Source organism: Vollenhovia emeryi, unplaced genomic scaffold (genome assembly GCF_000949405.1).
Source record: "Vollenhovia emeryi isolate VEMERY1.0 unplaced genomic scaffold, V.emery_V1.0 DF939127.1, whole genome shotgun sequence".
NCBI classification, from domain to species: domain Eukaryota; kingdom Metazoa; phylum Arthropoda; class Insecta; order Hymenoptera; family Formicidae; genus Vollenhovia; species Vollenhovia emeryi.
Window position 1 is genome coordinate 3,044,409 of NW_011967239.1, and position 15,625 is coordinate 3,060,033.

Consider the following 15,625-nt stretch of genomic DNA (forward strand, 5'->3'; position numbering starts at 1 on the left):
GAATCGACATCGACGCTGTCAAATTTGACAGTCGATTCGATATCAGTTCGATATCGATTAACGAGTCTGGTTTTTCTCGCTGGGTTCTTTTTGCAGGATCCTGTAGATAATTTATTTCACATTTGTGTGTTTAAATGTAAAAATGTTTAAAAGTGTTCGATACATAAAGCGCAAATAGAATCAATAGTTTCAACTATATTATAATAGCAGGAATAATCTAAAGTCCCTCGTGCCGTACCTTTCTTAGTGCATATCCTACTCTAAAGCCTTGTGTCCACGATCCAAGAACTTGGTCCAAGTTCTAGTTTCGAGAAATGTGTAGCCAATCAACTCGCAGCTATTCCATAAAAACTACAAGTTCATTGGCTACACATTTCTCGGAACTAGAACTTTGATCAAATTCTAGCATCGTGGACACAGGCCTTAAGGGAGAGATCCCCACTCCTTCCGCATCAAGAGCTCTCTGGAGTCTGGAGTAGCGCATGGAACAGTCAGTGATGCTCTGGAATGCAACGTGTAGTTTTGTGTGGCAACGAGTGGCGTCGATACGCGACAGTCGTTTCGGTTGGTTCCGCTGATGAGTGATTACGCACTGGAGCACGTGGCACTCGCGAATGACAAACAAAAGTAAGATAGTCTGTGCATTCATTTCAGCGGACATATTCGGCATATTCGAATGCGTATTTATCTCATTAATAACACACGATTGTGATTTTAGAATGGGAAATAGTATCGATGACAACGAGAAGGTGATATTGATTCTCCAAGAGGAGCGATATGAGGTTGAGAAACAAAAACTTACCAAGAAAAGCCGGTACTTTGCTGTGCTTCTGTTGAAACATTATTTGGAATATAATAAGAGAGAACACATTATCAATTACGACATTCCCCAGAATGTGTTCCAGGTTAGGTGACGTAAATTCTTATATGCGTTCAAGAATAATGTTGCTTTTTCAACGCGCTTCTTTCGTTGACTTTATGCAACGGATTCTTTTCTGTCAAAATTTGGCGATAAAATGCATATCCTTAATTCTTAAACAAATATATGTATATAGGAATTGCGTCGGGTTTTGTCGCTATAAGGCCTGGTTTCATCAAACGTCGCTTAACTTTAGTCTTAGTTTAATTCAAGTTTGTCTCTTTCGAAAGTAACAATTGGTTAAAGAGACAAAGAACGAATTAAACTAAGATGACGAAGAGTGGTAAATGCTCCAAAAAAGATAAAGAATCGTCGAGGGAAAGCCAATGTGAGACAATAAACGCGGAACACAGTGCGTGGTTTAAACTTGAAAAAGATATTCTTTTGTTTGAACGTTTTGACCCATGTTCGAGTCTTTTATTATAATTTTTTGTTATATTAGATCACTGAAGAAGACCCAAACAGGGGTCGAAACGTTTGAACAAAAGAATATATTTTCCAAGTTTAAACCACGCACTGTGTTCCGCGTTTATTGGCTCGCATTGGCCTTCCCTCGTCGATTCTTCAAACTACGCTTAAAGTTAAACGACGTTGGTGAAACCGAACCTCAATCACCTTATCACACCACCGTAGTAAAAATATTGTGTATTAATTTGTAGAATTTCATCAGTTGGATTCGCGGTGACAAAAATGTACTTACAAATGCGACAAGTAATGATTGCAAACTGCTCGATGATCTCTACCTCCTGTTGGAATTGAGCGTTCTGTTTCTGGTAGACAACCTAGAGAAGGATATAACGGAATTGCTTTGCCAGAAACACTTCATGGTGCCACACCACGTACTCGACACATGGCTTCTAACACAAGAATTGTGTGTCCGTGAAGTTCGAGATCTGGCCTTTGCCTTTTGCTTACAATATTTCACCAAACTTCCAGTCCATGCGATTCTTTACCTGTCGAGGGAAAACTTTGTCAAATTAATTGGAAATATTAATATACAAGCTTCAAAGTATTATTTGCGTGATATTAGAGAACAGTGGATGGGACTTCATTTTTTTGTAAGTATATCATTAAAAATAACATTTAGGATAATATATTTTTTGGGGTACGGAAATGTGTTTCAAGTTTTCCCATCTGACAGATTTGAAATAAAATATGTTTATAATTTCAAGACCATAGATATACAATAGTCCATACACACACACGTATCTGTTTTGTTTTCTCACCATTTTATTATCTGTAATACAGATAATACATGAATGAATTCTATGAATGATAAAATCTCTTCTTTTGTTGCAGGATTTCATTCCTAAAGAACTTATAGAGAATAAGTATCCAACAGTTTTACACAGTATTATATCTTGTGAATACAGTAACCAAGAACAATTCATTCATTGTTGGGATGAACGTGAATTTTTTGAACTAACCTCATTCGAATATCCCAGAGATATTCTCGAACGTTGTTGCAGCACTGGTAAAAGTCTTGAGGGAGCGCAGATTACTGGCAGAAGTACGTAATGTGTTTTTTTTATATTCTGCCTTATCTAAAACAGTATTATCTCATTGTATGTGATCTTTTTTTTTTAAGAGTACGATTTGTATCTTTGCGGTGGAGAATATGGTATCGGGTCAGGGAAGTTTAACAGAGATGTTTGGCGTTATTCTTTGATAACTAAGAAATGGTATCACGAGACAATGTAAATATCCCAACAATTAGATAAATAATAAGAGTAAATTAATAAGTGATAGAATGAATGGAATGCTCCCTGTTAAAACAACATTTACAAATGTTTCAGTATGCCAGAGCAGAGAAGGCACATGATTACCATATTATGGAATTCAAAATTACTGCTTGTGGGTGGTGTAGGACAGTATCGACAAAAGCTGCGTTCTGTTGATATTTATGATATCTATACAGGCAATGTTAATTATACATTAATATTATGTGACAAGTATACATATATAACGGTTTACCTAAGTGTACACTATCAGGGTGTACTAAAACCACCGGATATCCTTGGAATCGCAGATTCCTTAGAAAATTTCAAGAGGAAAATTCTAATAAAAAAATGTCGAGGCTATGATAGTTTTTAAATAATAAGCGATTACATTTCAAAAATGACAGGCCTAAGATTTCGCGCGCTCAGGCACGGCGACATGACGAGTGATAAAAGTGTTCCTATGTGTTTCGCGAGCGAGCGAGAACCAAAGTCACCGTTTAACGGGACAGAAAATTTTTGGGAAGACGATGATCCGGTTATTTTGAAAACTTGAGGATAAAGAGAGGCAGGAGACTAGATTGAATCTAACTGAAAATTCCAAGTTCACTCAGAATATTGGAGATCGACTAAATCGAAGGATATCGGTCTGATCAAGATGCTCATCATAGTGAACCCCTCCCTTTTATTAATAAGACGTTACACAAAGTTAACAAAAGAAATGGTTAAAGATAACGAGAGGAACAATTAATTCGAGAATGAATCGTTAAGTCTGTTGTGAAAGTTGTCACTATGCTAAAAAGGGCGATATTCGTAGGAACACCTTTATCACTTGTCGTGTCGCCGTACCTGAGCGCGCGAAATCTCAGGCCTGTCATTTGTGAAATGTAATCGCTTATTATTTAAAAACTATTATAGCCTCGACATTTTTCCATTAGAATTTTTGTCTTGAAAGTTTCTAGAGAATTTATGATTATTAAAAGGATATCCGGTGGTTTTAGTACACCCTGTATAACAAATTTAAAGAGATTAGTATATATTTTTTATACAGATTATATGTCATAGAATTACTTCTTATAATTGCCCTTTATGAATTTAATGTTGATTCATGTTTAAATCATGTTTAAAATCATATTTAAAATGATCTCTTATCAATTATTTTGTTATAGTAATATTTTGGTTTTGCTTTTGAACAATGTATAGGTGTGTGGACATTAGGTTCTGAGGTACCTGTGCAATTTACCAGTGTTCCTGAACATCTCATTTATAAGGATATGTTAATTATATATCAACATTTACCTACTGTCTATGTCTATTTTGCTGATGTGAATGTATGGGAAGTGAAATGTTCGACATTTCCAAAAATAGATTTTACTTCAGCCGAAGTGTATATAATGATACCTACTAATTCATGTTACATTGGTAAATATTATAATTCATATACTAGGTGGATGTGAAAGAACCTTAATTAAGGTTCACATTAATGTTTTGCACAATATGTTTTGCAGATATTACTGACCAAGATGAAATAGCTTTAAAAACTATCACGGATACATGTGGTGTACAAAATTGTAATGATGTACTAATCGACAGCATTATTCCTATCGACACTGATAGCAGAAAACCAAAGAAGAAATTCTCAGATTCCCAGTTACGTTATACATTTCATGCACAATGCTCGACAAGGACAAATAACTTCGACCTAATTCCATTCTTCAGCCACGATAAAGACAAACCAACTGTAGTAATATGTAGAGAACACTATAAGGGTCCTGAGGCACAAGTGTTACATTTGTTACACTTTCATAGTATACCCATCAAAAATCCAAGTAAGTTCCGTTCTTTGATTTTCACCAAATCTTCCAAAACATTTTTTAATCTACTTCATCCAGCTTACTTATACACAACAAGCCTGGGTTTTTGATAGAAATATTTAGTTATTCGATATATAGTATAATCTCGCTAATCCAGCCCTTCGCTTATTCGACACGTCCAGTAATTCAGTATTACACGAGCTTCCGCGGCTTCCTACGCGGTGTCTACAATGAGATGTTAAGACGTGTAAAATTTTGAGTAAGAAATTGACTCAGAGTGAGTCGAATAATCGAATCGCTTTCGGAGCAAAATGACCAATTTTAAATATAAAACTATTTTTTAAACAACAAACTGTTTTGTACCAAATATTAATATACAACAATATACATAATTATGTATTATATAACGATTTCATGTATTATTGTATTTATATCCCATACATTCCAGTTATCCGGCACTATCTGGTATCTAATAGAATTAATGAGATTATACTTTAATATACTTAATAATTGTAAAAACTTTGCATATACAAATACTTTTCATCTATGTAATTTTATGTAAAATAAATTTTCTGTTGTCTATCTTCTCTTCTTCATTGGATTACAATACCCAAATCGAGCGTTTTTTAAAAGGCACTATGTGTGCCGAGACTTACTCTTTGTTCTCTTACAAAAATTCTAGTGTCCATACATGCGGAAATAAATCCAAGCCTTACTTACCAATAACTGCTTTAGCATTGAATTTTCTAGCATCCCATTATGCTTGTTATACTAAAGTTACATTAAATATGTATATATTTTCCTCAATATTTATATGCCGATTATTTTCATTATTCAATATACAAAAGCATACTATATTCCTTTGCTTATCGAGATGTTCGGTACAAACCTAACTCGGGGATAAATATGGAAAAATTAATAGTAATTCCACTTATAACCTATGTTAATAACATAGAAAGACATAACAAGCTAGACTCCATTTTTTTAATTATACGTTTTATTTTATCGTAAATTTTCTGACGGAAGCAGTCTTCAAACAAGTAAAACACGACAGTGCGTACCATTAATATGGAATAGGAGGGCACATCGCGCTAGTATCGCGTAAAACCTTGCATACTCGTTCTAACGCCATCGACGGATTTTCCCGGCGAGAATTTTAGATGGTAATATTAAAAACGTATGTTCGGATGTTCGAGGATGCTGGCAGTCTTGCCGGAAAGATCGCGTTCGCGGGCGTTCGACATTCAACGAGATACTCGTTTACTTCCTTCTCTTCCTTTTTTTTTCGGATGCTACCGCGATGCGCCCGTACGTAAGTAGCTGCGTGTACTCGAGGTGTGTGTCGAGTCGTGTAATACAACAAAGCCGAATATTTTAGCGTAGTAAGTTGCGCGTGCTATCCGTAATGCTTGTGTGCGGCGACGGCGAATTCTCGTCGTGACAGCGAGCCGCGCGCATCGTGCGGCATCATGACAAACACACAGGAAGAAAATACAGCGTTTCCAGAATAATTTACATATACAGAGTACGCGAGAGAGAAAGTGATTAATATTAGTCTTCCAGTTCTCTCTTCCTTTCCGTACAGGGACGTCATATACTCTAAAAACGTTCGCTGCAGCCGAGCCGCTCCGGCTCGACCCTTCGCTCGTATCGCATGCATTCCGGGTTAAATTTCGCGAAAGCAGAAAGGCCAGAGTTGTGGCAGGCGCGGTAACAATCGGCCGGAGATTGTTGCGGCATCTGCGAGAGCAGGGAGGACACACTATTTTTGGAGAACATGTTCGGGCAAGCAAATCCGTCCAAGTGTCCTTTAATATTCGCGAAGGGACCCGTATTCTCCGCGAAGAATGTATTAGAGATGTTTTCCGATTCGGTGGTCGACCGCGAGGATAATCGACGTGTAACCCGGTATCAAGATTCAATTTCACAGCTCGCCGGGACTGACGACATTGAGGGCGAACGCCGAGTTTGTCTCGCCCTTTTGGCCGATCGCACGCGCTAGGTATTGACCAACGTCGCTGGCCGTGCACGTCTTAATGCCAAACTCGAAGGATGTGCTGCCGTCCGAGCTGAAGTGGTATCTGCTGCTCGTCTCGGGGATCGCCTTGCCATCCTTCAGCCAAGTCACTAAAAAACATTATTAGCTGCAGTTTGGTCGCTGCTTAAACGAGTGTAGAAACGGAACGGAGGAACAAAATTATAAAATAATTATTTCATTGTTTAAATTACTGAATTATTATTACCATTAATTTATTGCTACTTAATTAAATTACTAATATTACTTAGATACCTTTCAAAGGCGCGGTATCAGTCTTGCACGTGAAAGTAACCGACTCGCCTTCACTCACTGTTGCAGACTGTGGGAATGTCGCGAACGCTGGGCTTTTCGGCTCTTCATTTGGAGCTGGAAGAAATATGGAAGGGATGGAAATTAAGATTCTGTAAAGAAAACATTTCTACGTATAAAATTAAAACGATTGAAATAACTTCCTTACCGAGTACGCTTAACGTGCACGACGAGTAGCTCTCTCCTGCGTCGTTGAAAGCTTCGCACGTGTAAGTGCCGGAGTCCTCTGGGAATATCTCGGCGATGTTTAGCTTGTAGATGTTAGCCTCGCTAGTGTACTGGAAGTCCTTGCTGGGTTTGATTTCCTTGTTGTTGTGCAGCCACACCACGTCGAACTTCTTCGCGCCGATTATTCGGCAGCTGAGAGTCACAGCCTCGCCGTCTTTCACGTACTTGCTCGTTAAGTGGTCGACGATCTTCGGCGATTTGTCGTCGCTCTGCTTCTTCCTAGCAGCGTTCTCCACAGCTGAAAAACGAAATTGAGCTCAGCGTCATATGAATTTTCATATTTATCTTCTAAAAATCAAGATGGTAAAAAAGAGTAAAAGTTAAAATAAAATCTAATCTTCGCTTAAAGCAGACTGAAATATATTAAACTGAGTTAATATCGTTCGATTAACATCAATAAGATATGGATGTTCTTACGTTTTACAGTTAGCTTGCACGATGTTGTGTTGCTGCCAATGCTGTTTGTCGCGAGACAGGAGTATTCGCCTTCGTCCTCGGGGAATACCTCGTTGATCGTGAGAGTGGCCACTCCGTTCTTATATTTGAGATCGACGATCTCCGACGAGCTCAGCATCTACAAGAGAATTTTATCGTATGTATGAATAGCTACAAATAGATGTTTTTTCGCACGAGATTCCAATGCACTTCTAAAAACAATTATAACTATCTTTTTCTGTTACTTTGAATTGAATTGCACTTCATAATTCTATACATCAATTTATTTTGTATTGGATTTTAATTATTGCAAATGGATTTCAAACTTATATGCCTACCTTGCCGTCTTTACTCCAAGTAATTTGCGGCTCCGGATCGCCGTCGACTTTAGCCGTGAGTTCAAGATGTTCACCATCATTGATCGTGAGATTCTTCAGTTTCTGAGTGAATTGCGGTGGTCTCATTGAGTCGTCCGAGGGTTCTTCAATTCATGTTAGAATTCAATGTTAATTATATATAATAAATAGTCATTTAGCTATAAAGTATAATAGCTTCAAAATATAACATATTAAAACGATACGCTTACGAATGAGTTCTTTCGTAGTACTCCTGGATCGAGATGGACTACCAGTAGAGTCGAGCTTCGAACCGTATTTCTTTATACTTCGTTTATCAGAATCGTTGATTTTAACACTGGAGCTATCCTACAATCACATCCAAAAATTATTTGCAACACTATTTTGGTTTTACTCAAATAATCTTTTTTTTTAAATATTACAAACAGAATATTCGTGCTTGATATATTTCTGTACTTTTGCAAATTTAAATATCTTAATATTAATGCTCTTCTTTATACACACATGTATGTATATTTCCTAATTTTATATAAAATTTATACAAAATATTCATAAAGAAAGAAAAAACGCATGATACAGTACATTTTCTATAATTTCTAAGATTTGATTAACAAATATTTTATATCATTCCACATACTTTGTGTGAGGAAGAAGTTGTGGAATTGTGTTTGCCATTGTATGAAGAAGTGGAGCTTGATTGGCCTTGAGAGGAATTGTATTTGTGAATTGTCACGATCGGCGGTGGTGCCGGTTTCAATGGTTGCTCGATGAACCTTCGATCTTAAAGCAAAATCACTTGTTATGCAACAACGACACAATATGTTCACAATTATGTAATCTCATCATAAAACTCACAAGGCTTTTAATTAAAAAATAAGCTATAAAAACTAAAAAATAAATGGAAATAAGCCGAACATAAAGCATGTATACAGGAAACGAATAGTTACATAATAAACCAAGGGAATCGTTACATTTTAAATAAATTTAGATAAACATTATTTTATTTGACTGAACCATATAAAAAGATTATGCACTATTTCGTATACAGATAATGTGATAGCTGATCTTATATGTATATTTATAAAAAGCATTAATGAAAAGCTTGACAAAGACAAAATATCTATCGTTTAATGTTTTTAATAACAGAGGAAAAGGGTAGCAAACAGGGTACACTCTTAAACAGTTCTACCTCCGGAATGTAGGAGGTCGTGCACTAATTTTACTTGCTCCTCTGTTTCTCCAGTGCCTACAAACAAACGCTCAATGAGGTCTGTTTCGTTAGCAAATATAGTATAAATTATACAGAGAATATTATCAACCTTATTAAATAAATTGAAGTTTTTTTCGGAATATGCAAATAAATCCTAATTAAATAAGATCTATTTTAATTACTCAAAATAAACTTTGTCATTTATAAAATCGAATCACTTTTGTTCTTACTCAATTGATTTGATTGTATACACTATACAGTAATGTCTCTCATTTTTTAAAACAATTTATCTAAAAGTATCAATTGTATTTTAGTTTTAAGAATTATTTTAAATTATTCGCTTTACAATAAATAGATGTAATTATTGCATTTAACTCCGTGAAATAATCTCTCCTTCAATTTCAAACAACTTTTATTCAATATTTAGTGACTTATTCATCTCGTACCTTCTACGATGACCACACAACTAGTTTCGTCTTTGCCGTGCTTGTTGGTAGCCACACAACGATATTTGCCGCTGTCCTCCGGTTTGCAGTCAACGATCTCCATCGTGACGACACCGTCGGCGTTGCTCATAGGATAATTGTACTTGGACAATTCCTCTCTGTCCTTATACCATTTCACAGTGGGCGGTGGGTTGCCGCTCAGACAGCAGAGCAGCTTGCAAGTTTGTCTGATCTGGATGACACGTGGTCGTAGCAGGAAAGTGAAGTTCGGCGCTGACTCGATCATCTCTAGCCACACGTTGTAACCAAGTGGTTCTCGTTTGCGCACAGGCTGCAGCTCGGGTCTATACTTCGGAATCTCTCTCGGCAATGCTGAAAGAACGAAAGGCTCATATATACAGAAATATTTATTTCTTAGATTTGTAAATCAAGTAGAAACAAAAACATTGATCAATATTTATAGCATCAATTAAACAGCCTAAGAATAATTAAATAATTCGAAATATAAAAAGTGTTCATTTAAAAGCGCTCAAAATTAATACACTTGCTAAATATCAGTTAAGTATAAATTTAATTACAGCTATTTTTAAATATTTAAGAATGTTACGAGTATTAAACTACGTTAAAAGTTACAAGTTTTCTCCGAGAATTACGTAATCACAAACGTGTATAAAATTCTGAAACGCTTACGTTGTACATTAAGGAAAACGACTTCCTCACGGTAGCCATAATGATTCTCCGCGCGTATAATATACTCTCCTCTGTCTTCCAACTTGACTCTGTTAATAATAAAGGTGTAATCGTCGCCGTGGTACCGCTTCATGAATTTGACGGATTGTCGTAGCTCCTGATTGTTATGTGACCAAGACAAGGTCGGTGCTGCAATCGCGATCACGCGACAGGTGAATTTCACGCTCTGTCCTTCGTAGGTAAACGCGCTTTGCGGCTTGATGACAAATCTGGGCGCTGCTTGTCGGCGATCTGTAAAAGTATAATTAATTTAAGCATTACACATTTGCAACTTTTTAATTATCTTCTGTATTCATCAAATATTGATCTCAAGTACCTGGTATTAGTATATTTAAATAAAACACATATACACTTTTAAAGGATGCTTAAAAACCTAGACATAATTAAAACTCCTCTGTTGTTTTAACGCGCTTAATTAAATAATATTTTTATCACATTAGAGTCAACAATCTGTTCGTAGGTAGTTAAATTTCTTCGCGTTCTTCGAGATAGATGATATCTCATATTTTTTCCAAATTAATTATGTATTACTCACCGAAGCAAGAGTCGTAAATCCTGTATTTGTCGATTAAAAGTTTTCTGAGCGATGAGTATTCGGCTAGGCGGCCGATGGGAAGGACATATTTGTCCCAGTTCTCGTACTTGGCGCGTAATCTATCTCTGATGCTGAGGTAACGACTGTTGGCGATTGGATTGGTCCACTTGCTATGGTCACCGGTCAACCATGGATGAAGGAGACACTCGTGTGCAGTCATGCGCTTTCTGAAAAACAAGAATTACATTAATGTAAACGAAATAATAATACAGAACACTAGAGAGAAGAGAGGAAAGATCTGTGAAGGGAACAGTAGAACGTACTCTTTGTTTTTGACGAGTAGTCGCCTGATGAAATCTTTGCCCTCCTCGGAAACATCGCGGAATGCCTCCTCGTCGAAGTCCCAGTCGCATGCCTTCACGTTTTTCAGGGTCTCAATGTCGTTGTCACCGGCGAACGGCGAAAGTCCGCTCAATCTGCGCAAACAATACACGTTGGTCGATAGAGTTTCTTCTTTTTTTAAAAATAATGTTTTGCACTTGTTATAATTAAGAAGTCAAAAAATCTACTTACAGAACGTAAGCCAGTACACCGCAAGCCCACATATCGGTGTAAAAGCCTACCGGCTCGCGTTCGACAATCTCGGGTGCGGCAAACTCGGCTGTGCCCGTACTGATCTTCACTACTTCGTTCGGATCGAGTTTGGTAGCCAGACCGAAGTCGATCAGTTTCACATTCGTGCTGTTGCGAGTTTGGCACATAATGTTCTCGGGCTTAATGTCTGAAGACAGTCGTATGTTACATGATTAAGATGATACATTCAGCTGTGCTCAAATTACCTTATAAATGACATTCAAAAATAAAAATGTAATGCAATTTAAATGTAAAAGTAAAAACGGATATAAACCGAAGTAAATACAAATAAACCTAAAATAAAACTAAATTTTTGCAGCTGCAAGTCTAAATTCACGACTAACAATCGAATTAACGGTTTTGTTTATTTAATAGAAATTCTTAAATGTAAATTTTGAAAGAACTTGGATTTTTAATTTTCTAATATTATCGTTACAAAGAGTATTGTGATAAATTCAGTTTTATTCTATTGGTATTGAACGAGGATAAACAAATAATAATTTATGTTTAAAATTCATAGTTAACTTCTAAAAGAATCTCCTTTTCAAGTACAGACTTAAATTTCTATAAAATTAAATTAAACCTTAGATCGATAAATAAAATCTTCGTAACAATTTCCATGTTATAATATGAAAAAATCATTAAAATATCAATGTCTTACCGAGGTGGATGATGTTCTTCTCGTGCATATGCTTAACACCCTCGCAGATCTGCCTCATGTAATTGATAACTTCCGCCTCGGACATGGTGTAACCCTCGGCCGTGATCCTCTCGAATAGTTCACCGCCGGACAGGCTGACGAGACAAATGATCGAGATCAAGGATAACGCAATCCCGCCGTCTAATTGAATAGCAAACGACTCTTCTGTTCAAAATGGATACTTACAACTCGAAGATCAGCACCATCTCGTCGTCATCTTCAAAGGCGTCGTGCAGGTTGATCAGCTTGGGATGATGCAGCTGATTCATGATGTCGATCTCCTTCCTGATCAACTCCTTCTCCATCACGTGCGACACTGGGATAAACTTGGCGGCGAAGAAGTTACCGGTGGCCCGCTCACGGCAGCGATGCACCACACCGAACGCGCCCGTGCCAATCTCCTCCAGGATGTCGTACTTGTCGTAAACCGACGTGTGCTTAATTTCAACCGGTTGCGGAACATACTTGCTGTACACGTCGAACACAAACTGATCGTAGTCGCGCGGCTTCTCGTCCTCGCGGCCGCGTATCTTCTTGCCGCTCGCGTCCACTTCGTACTCCTTCTTCTTGAATTCGCGCTTGATCACACCCTTCGTAGTGATCAGCGGCGTTACCTCGCTCGGGTCGGAACGGCCGTAGATGTTCTCGGCGCACACCCGGAAGTCGTACTGTTTCCCCGGGCTGAGACCGGTCACTGCGAGCGTACAGAAACGGGTGTTGCCGGCGCGGATCCAGCTGCTCATCGGATGCTCGCGTTTCTCCACCACGTAGTTGGTGATGTTGCTACCACCGTCCCAAACCGGTGGCTTCCAGCTGACGGCCAGCGAGTCGTGGCCAATGTTATCCACCTGCGGGAATCTGGGCGGGTCTGGGCGATCGCTGATCTGGATCTTGATGATGGCAGTATCCTGACCGAGATCGTTCTCGGCGGAGATGCGATACGGACCGGAGTCCATGCGGCTGCCGTCGCGTATCGTCAGCACGGCGTGTCGCTCCTTTACCTCGACGGAGTAATGTCCGCCGGATTCGATCACCTCGCCCTCGCGCACCCACGTGATCTTCGGCTTCGGGTAGCCGGTGAACGGAATCTTGATGACGACGTTCACGCCCTTGTCGAAGAAGGCAGTGTCGCGGAAACGCGGCGGTACGTTCAGCTTCGGCGGCGTCTTGATGAAGAGCTCGCCCTTGGTAGATTTTACACCGCATTTATTCGCCGCGCGGCAGAAATACTCGTCAGCGTCCTCGCCGAACACGTCGTGAATGATGAGATTGTGGGTATCACCCTCGGAGTAGATGTTGTAGCGGCTACCGCTCACGATCTCGCGGGCGCCCTTGAACCACGTGATGTTTGGCTTCGGCGTGCCGATAATCTTGCATTGGAAGTGAGCGTTGTGATTCTGGACGCAATTCACCTGATCGAGAAAATGAGAAGCCAATTACGTCTTTTGAATTAAATCGCATTCTTGCATTATTTTAAGTTCCAGTTATAATAATTACTTATGATCAAAGTGTACTTGAAGAAATACATACCTTCTGGAGTGGTTGGATAATCTCCGGCGGCTTCGCCGCTTGTGGATCGACAATCTTCACGGAGGTCGAGGCGCTTGATTCAGGACTGAGTCCTGCGACGTTTTGAGCAAATACCCGGAACTCGTATTGCCTTCCTTCGATTAAGTTGCTGATATTGATCTGTGTCGGCAGGCAGATGCTGACGTTCACGCGCTGCCACGCTTGACTGCCGACCTCTCTCTTATCGATCCAGTAACCCTGGATCTTAGCACCGCCATCCGACTCTGGTTTCTCCCATGAAAGATTGACAAAGTCGCCACCCACCTCGATGACTTTGGGCGTACCGGGCGGTCCCGGTGGATCAAACGGCGCCTTGGCCTTGATCGGGTTGGTGCCCTCCAATGGCGGGCCCATACCGTTGTCGTTGGCGGCCATGACCCGGAAGAGATATTCTTGACCCTCGGTGAGACCCTGCACGACGAAGGTGGTGTCTTTGCAGAAGGACGATACGATAATCCAGTGCGTGTGGCTGACGTCGCGACGTTCCACCACGTAGTGAGTGACCCGGAGACCGCCGTCGTATTTGGGCGGATGCCAGGACAAGGTACACGTGTGCTTGTCAATATCGGAAACATCAAGTGGTCCGGTCGGCGGTCCGGGCAGTCCGGTGATGTACACGTTGAAAGATGCGCTAACGCTGCCGCTGTTATTCGAAATAGATAGATCATAAGTGCCGGCGTCATCTTTCTGGATATCCTTGATGAAGATAATGAGATATTCGTCGAACACGGTGTATTTGATGTGCGAGGTCTCCACGATCTGGCGACCGTCCTTCTTCAAAGTCACCTCCATCGGCTGATCGCCGCTGTAGTAGATCTTGATCTTCGTGTTGTCGCCCTCCGGCAGATAGAGATCTCCCGGCATGCGCTCGATGCGCGGCGGCGTGCCGATCTTCAATCTGCACGTGGTCGCGGCGACGCCGAGCGGATTCGAAATCTGGCAACTGTAGTCACCGTTGTCTGCGTCCCACACCTCGGATATCACCAATCTGTAGATGCCGTTTATCGCCTCCGCGCGGAAGCGGCCACCTAGGGTGATCTCGCGACCGTTCTTCAGCCACCTGAACAAGTGAAATTATAGTAATATTAGACCAAAGTTAATAATGTATATAACAATGTATTATTTTTTAACAATAATAAAACAGATTAGAAAAGAAACAAATCTCAGATAATCCATTTAATTGTTACGACACTCAGTTCTCATTTTATTTTAATTCGAATGAAATAAATCATATCTAACAGTAAAAAGACGAGTAATGTGAAAGTAAATATCAAATAAATGCTATTTTTGCTAACCTGGCGGTCGGCAACGGTTTACCCGTGGCCTCGCATTCAAGGACAAGGGTCTTGCCAAGCGGTATGATCTGACTGATAGGCAAGTTCCTGATGAACTCCGGTTTCTCGCCACCCTCAACTTCACAGATTTTCACCGGTGTGGTGCACGAGCTTGGCTCGGATCTGCCAGCCGCGTTCACCGCAAAGATCCTGAACTCATAGTCGCCCCGCTCGATCAAATGCATGACCGTATACTCGGTATCGACGACATTGTACTCGTTGCACTTGGACCATATCGCGCTGCCCACCTCGCGCTTCTCGATCACGTAGCCAGTAATTCTGCTACCGCCATCGGACACGGGCGGTTCCCATCGTAGATCAACGTAGTTTTTGCCGACCTTGGTGACCTGCGGCGTGCCAGGTGGCGACGGCACGTTGAACTTGCTCTTGAGTTTAAACGGAGCGGACGGCGGACTCGGCTTGCTGAAACCGGCTGCGTTCTTCGCGCGGATCCTGAACTCGTACTCATGACCGCTCATCAAGCCATAGCACACGTATGTGGTATCTTTGAAAAGATAGTCGTTTGCCACGCGCCATTGCTTATCCTCAGCTGGATCACGGAATTCGATCTTGTAGCCCTGTAATTGATATTTCATATTAATATAATATAAAATGTACAATATATTGAAAA

At 40.0% G+C, this 15,625-nt stretch overlaps 2 protein-coding genes across 54 annotated transcripts in view; one reads left to right on the forward strand and one right to left on the reverse strand.

Moving 5' to 3' along the window:
• The first annotated feature begins 3 nt into the window (after window positions 1-3).
• LOC105568901 lies at window positions 4-5,033 on the forward strand. Of its 4 annotated transcripts, XM_012024966.1 has the most exons (10): window positions 4-265; window positions 429-627; window positions 719-905; window positions 1,579-1,977; window positions 2,219-2,429; window positions 2,508-2,616; window positions 2,716-2,837; window positions 3,841-4,059; window positions 4,146-4,466; window positions 4,900-5,033. In XM_012024966.1, the coding sequence occupies exons 2-10, from the start codon at window positions 578-580 to the stop codon at window positions 4,947-4,949; spliced, it is 1,668 nt and encodes a 555-aa protein (XP_011880356.1). In that variant the 5' UTR covers window positions 4-265; window positions 429-577; the 3' UTR covers window positions 4,950-5,033. The 4 variants fall into 4 exon arrangements, with proteins under 4 accessions (XP_011880356.1, XP_011880357.1, XP_011880358.1 ...); XM_012024967.1 differs by having other exon boundaries at window positions 22-265; window positions 719-782; window positions 4,146-5,033; XM_012024968.1 differs by having other exon boundaries at window positions 23-265; window positions 719-749; window positions 4,146-5,033.
• Window positions 5,034-5,430: 397 nt separating this feature from the next.
• The window catches only part of LOC105568896 (twitchin), a 90,652-nt gene continuing 80,457 nt past the window's right edge, over window positions 5,431-15,625 (reverse strand). For all 50 annotated transcript variants that reach the window (XM_012024946.1, XM_012024944.1, XM_012024940.1 and 47 more), the window contains 17 exons: window positions 14,956-15,572; window positions 13,622-14,720; window positions 12,278-13,503; window positions 12,053-12,186; window positions 11,332-11,539; window positions 11,082-11,234; window positions 10,759-10,985; window positions 10,164-10,454; window positions 9,474-9,845; window positions 9,007-9,063; window positions 8,455-8,597; window positions 8,048-8,165; window positions 7,800-7,942; window positions 7,444-7,600; window positions 6,947-7,264; window positions 6,742-6,855; window positions 5,431-6,578 (listed from right to left, as the gene is read on the reverse strand). In XM_012024946.1, the coding sequence (XP_011880336.1) occupies window positions 6,376-6,578; window positions 6,742-6,855; window positions 6,947-7,264; window positions 7,444-7,600; window positions 7,800-7,942; window positions 8,048-8,165; window positions 8,455-8,597; window positions 9,007-9,063; window positions 9,474-9,845; window positions 10,164-10,454; window positions 10,759-10,985; window positions 11,082-11,234; window positions 11,332-11,539; window positions 12,053-12,186; window positions 12,278-13,503; window positions 13,622-14,720; window positions 14,956-15,572 (5,580 nt within the window). In that variant the 3' untranslated portion in view covers window positions 5,431-6,375. The remainder of the gene's footprint in view (window positions 6,579-6,741; window positions 6,856-6,946; window positions 7,265-7,443; window positions 7,601-7,799; window positions 7,943-8,047; window positions 8,166-8,454; window positions 8,598-9,006; window positions 9,064-9,473; window positions 9,846-10,163; window positions 10,455-10,758; window positions 10,986-11,081; window positions 11,235-11,331; window positions 11,540-12,052; window positions 12,187-12,277; window positions 13,504-13,621; window positions 14,721-14,955; window positions 15,573-15,625) is intronic.

Bases quoted from the DNA above. Each gene is read 5' to 3' on its own strand.
- LOC105568901 (XM_012024965.1), top strand. From the start codon at position 578: ATGAGTGATTACGCACTGGAGCACGTGGCACTCGCGAATGACAAACAA. The intron at 906-1,578 runs GTTAGGTGACGT...ATTAATTTGTAG, and splicing joins TTCCCCAGAATGTGTTCCAG to AATTTCATCAGTTGGATTCG. The intron at 2,430-2,507 runs GTACGTAATGTG...TTTTTTTTTAAG, and splicing joins AGCGCAGATTACTGGCAGAA to AGTACGATTTGTATCTTTGC.